The sequence below is a fragment of the Gekko japonicus genome, unplaced genomic scaffold, assembly GCF_001447785.1.
Source record: "Gekko japonicus isolate JY-2015 unplaced genomic scaffold, Gekko_japonicus_V1.1 scaffold1269, whole genome shotgun sequence".
Classification (NCBI taxonomy): Eukaryota; Metazoa; Chordata; class Lepidosauria; order Squamata; family Gekkonidae; genus Gekko; species Gekko japonicus.
The window spans coordinates 13009-15228 of record NW_015168686.1 but is presented as its reverse complement, the minus strand read 5'-3'; the positions used below and the strand labels follow the sequence as shown (position 1 = coordinate 15228).

At 42.4% G+C, this 2220-nt stretch overlaps 1 protein-coding gene across 2 annotated transcripts in view; it reads right to left on the bottom strand.

Moving 5' to 3' along the window:
* The window catches only part of LOC107114007, a 4260-nt gene extending 2432 nt beyond the window's left edge, over nucleotides 1–1828 (bottom strand). Inside the window, exon 1 of one of the 2 annotated variants that reach the window (XM_015415425.1) lies at nucleotides 942–1828. In XM_015415425.1, the coding sequence (XP_015270911.1) occupies nucleotides 974–1660 (687 nt within the window). In that variant the 5' untranslated portion in view covers nucleotides 1661–1828 and the 3' untranslated portion in view covers nucleotides 942–973. The remainder of the gene's footprint in view (nucleotides 1–941) is intronic. The other variant, XM_015415426.1, reaches the window with a different exon arrangement.
* Nucleotides 1829–2220: the final 392 nt, after the last annotated feature.

Here is a 2220-nt window from a genome sequence, read left to right as displayed (position 1 = left end):
CAAAATCTATACAAGAATAGGTTCTAAACCTGTTAGAGAAGAAGGTGGGGGTAGGCTTGTGACCAGTTAACTCATATGCTTCCTTTAATCCCCATTTATTTATAAGACTTTTACTATGTTTCATGATATCCACATTAAAGTCACCAGTGACCAAAAAATTTCCCTGAACCAAATCATAGGTCTTTTTCATTACTTTGTTTAGGAACTTCTTTTGGCCTCTATTTAGGCTTGTGACCAGTTAACTCATATGCTTCCTTTAATCCCCATTTATTTATAAGACTTTTACTATGTTTCATGATATCCACATTAAAGTCACCAGTGACCAAAAAATTTCCCTGAACCAAATCATAGGTCTTTTTCATTACTTTGTTTAGGAACTTCTTTTGGCCTCTATTTGGCGCGTATAGATTAAGGATTGTAAAATGTACTTTATTTATTTTACCTCTGACTAGTGCATATCTACCTTCTTTGTCTACCATTCTATCCACTACCTCTATATTCAAGTTCTTATTTGCTAGTATCGCCACGCCCCTTGCTTTATTAGTACCTCTAGACTCAATTAAAGTTACCCAACCTGGGTTATTGAGGAGTGGCTTAGGGTCTCTTTTTGCTTTGTGCGTTTCCTGAAGACATATTAGATTAATCCCTTCATCTCTTGCCATCTTGCCTAGCCGGTATCGCTTAAGGTTTGAGGATAAGCCATTTACATTAAGTGAAAGTATTTTAATTAATCTAGCCATATTCTTTGGAAAACTTCCCGCCTCCCCCCCGTAGCCGAAGCCTGTTCACTGTTTCCTTATTGTTATTGTTTCCCCCTCCCCCTTCCCCCCTCCCACGTGGAAGAGAAACTTTCCTGGGGTTCCTCACCCCTTCTCTCCACATTCCAGAGATCCCGCATCCCCCCTTCTCTCTCCCCATTCTTTTCTTATCTCATTAATTACCATTAGGCCCAACCATGAGTGTATACTTCCCTTTAGTTGCTTGCATCTCGGGAGTCAGTTCTGTATCGCTTAGAGCTGTGTGGCCTCGGCTCCTCCCCTTCTTCGTTTGGGTTGCTATCATACTCCATCTCTCCCTCCTCACAGTTGCTGGCATCCACTCCCAGTTCATTAAGCATTTTCTTTGCTTCCGTTGGGTTCCTGGCTCTGTACCTCTTGCCATCTCGGAACACAATTAGAGTTATTGGGTATCCCCAGGTGAAGTTAATTCCTTCCTTATAAAGTTTGTGTGCATAAGGTTTCAGGCGCCTTTTCTCTTGCAGCGTCTCTTGGCTGAAGTCATGGCTCACAAAGATTTTTTTCCCTTGAAACATTAAGTCTTTAACTCTCCTAAGGGTGCTAAAGACCTCGTCCTTTAATTTTTCTCTGGCAAAAGCAATTATAACTTGTCTGGGTTCTCCCCCTCTTTGTTTTTTATACAGCCTATGGGCCCTCTCAATCTCAGCTTGTTCGACCTGAACGCCATTCTCTTTAAAGAACTGGCAGAGTGTCTGCTCTAATTGCATCGGCGTTATCTCCTCGCTGATACCAGCTATAATAATATTTCTTCTTCGCTGTCTGTCTGACTGTCTTGCCAAGTTTTTTGTCAACTCTTTGATCTTATGTTCATTGTTGTCGGCCTTCTGCTTCGCTTGTTGGGCCATTTCTCTCACCGCGCCCATATCGTTGGCTATCTTCGCTATATCTTTTTTTTAGAACTCCTAGGTCATCTGTTATAACTTTTTGGAATGAGGCCAGCTGGTCAGAAAGCTCTTTTATGGACCGTGCCATTATTCAGTTATTTTTGCAGCCTCCACCTGCTGCTTCCTATAATTAGTGGCTTTGGCCCCACGCCCAGTTAATGCTATCTCTAGCTTGTTTCTTTCTCCTTTCACTTTCTCCTTTCTGCGTCTTATCTTCACCCCCTTAATAGCTTGTTTTCTACTCACCCGAGTAGTTTTTTTCCCTTTCTGTGTTTGTTTTAGGCCTTATTTTCCTTGCTTTGGAGGAGAGAGTCGGAGGCACGTCCTCTCGTATCTAGCGCATGCGTGGATCTCCCCGTCAGGTGATAATATGAACCACAGCTTCTAGTTATCTTCTGTTGTATGTAGAATCTTCAGGAAGTGCAATCCATAGTGGTAATCATGTTAACTAAAGCAAGGCTATTCTGATCTGTAGAGCTACAGGATTCTTGTTTGGGGGGGAGGCGGGGTCTATGACACAATGATGGCGGAGGCCTTTC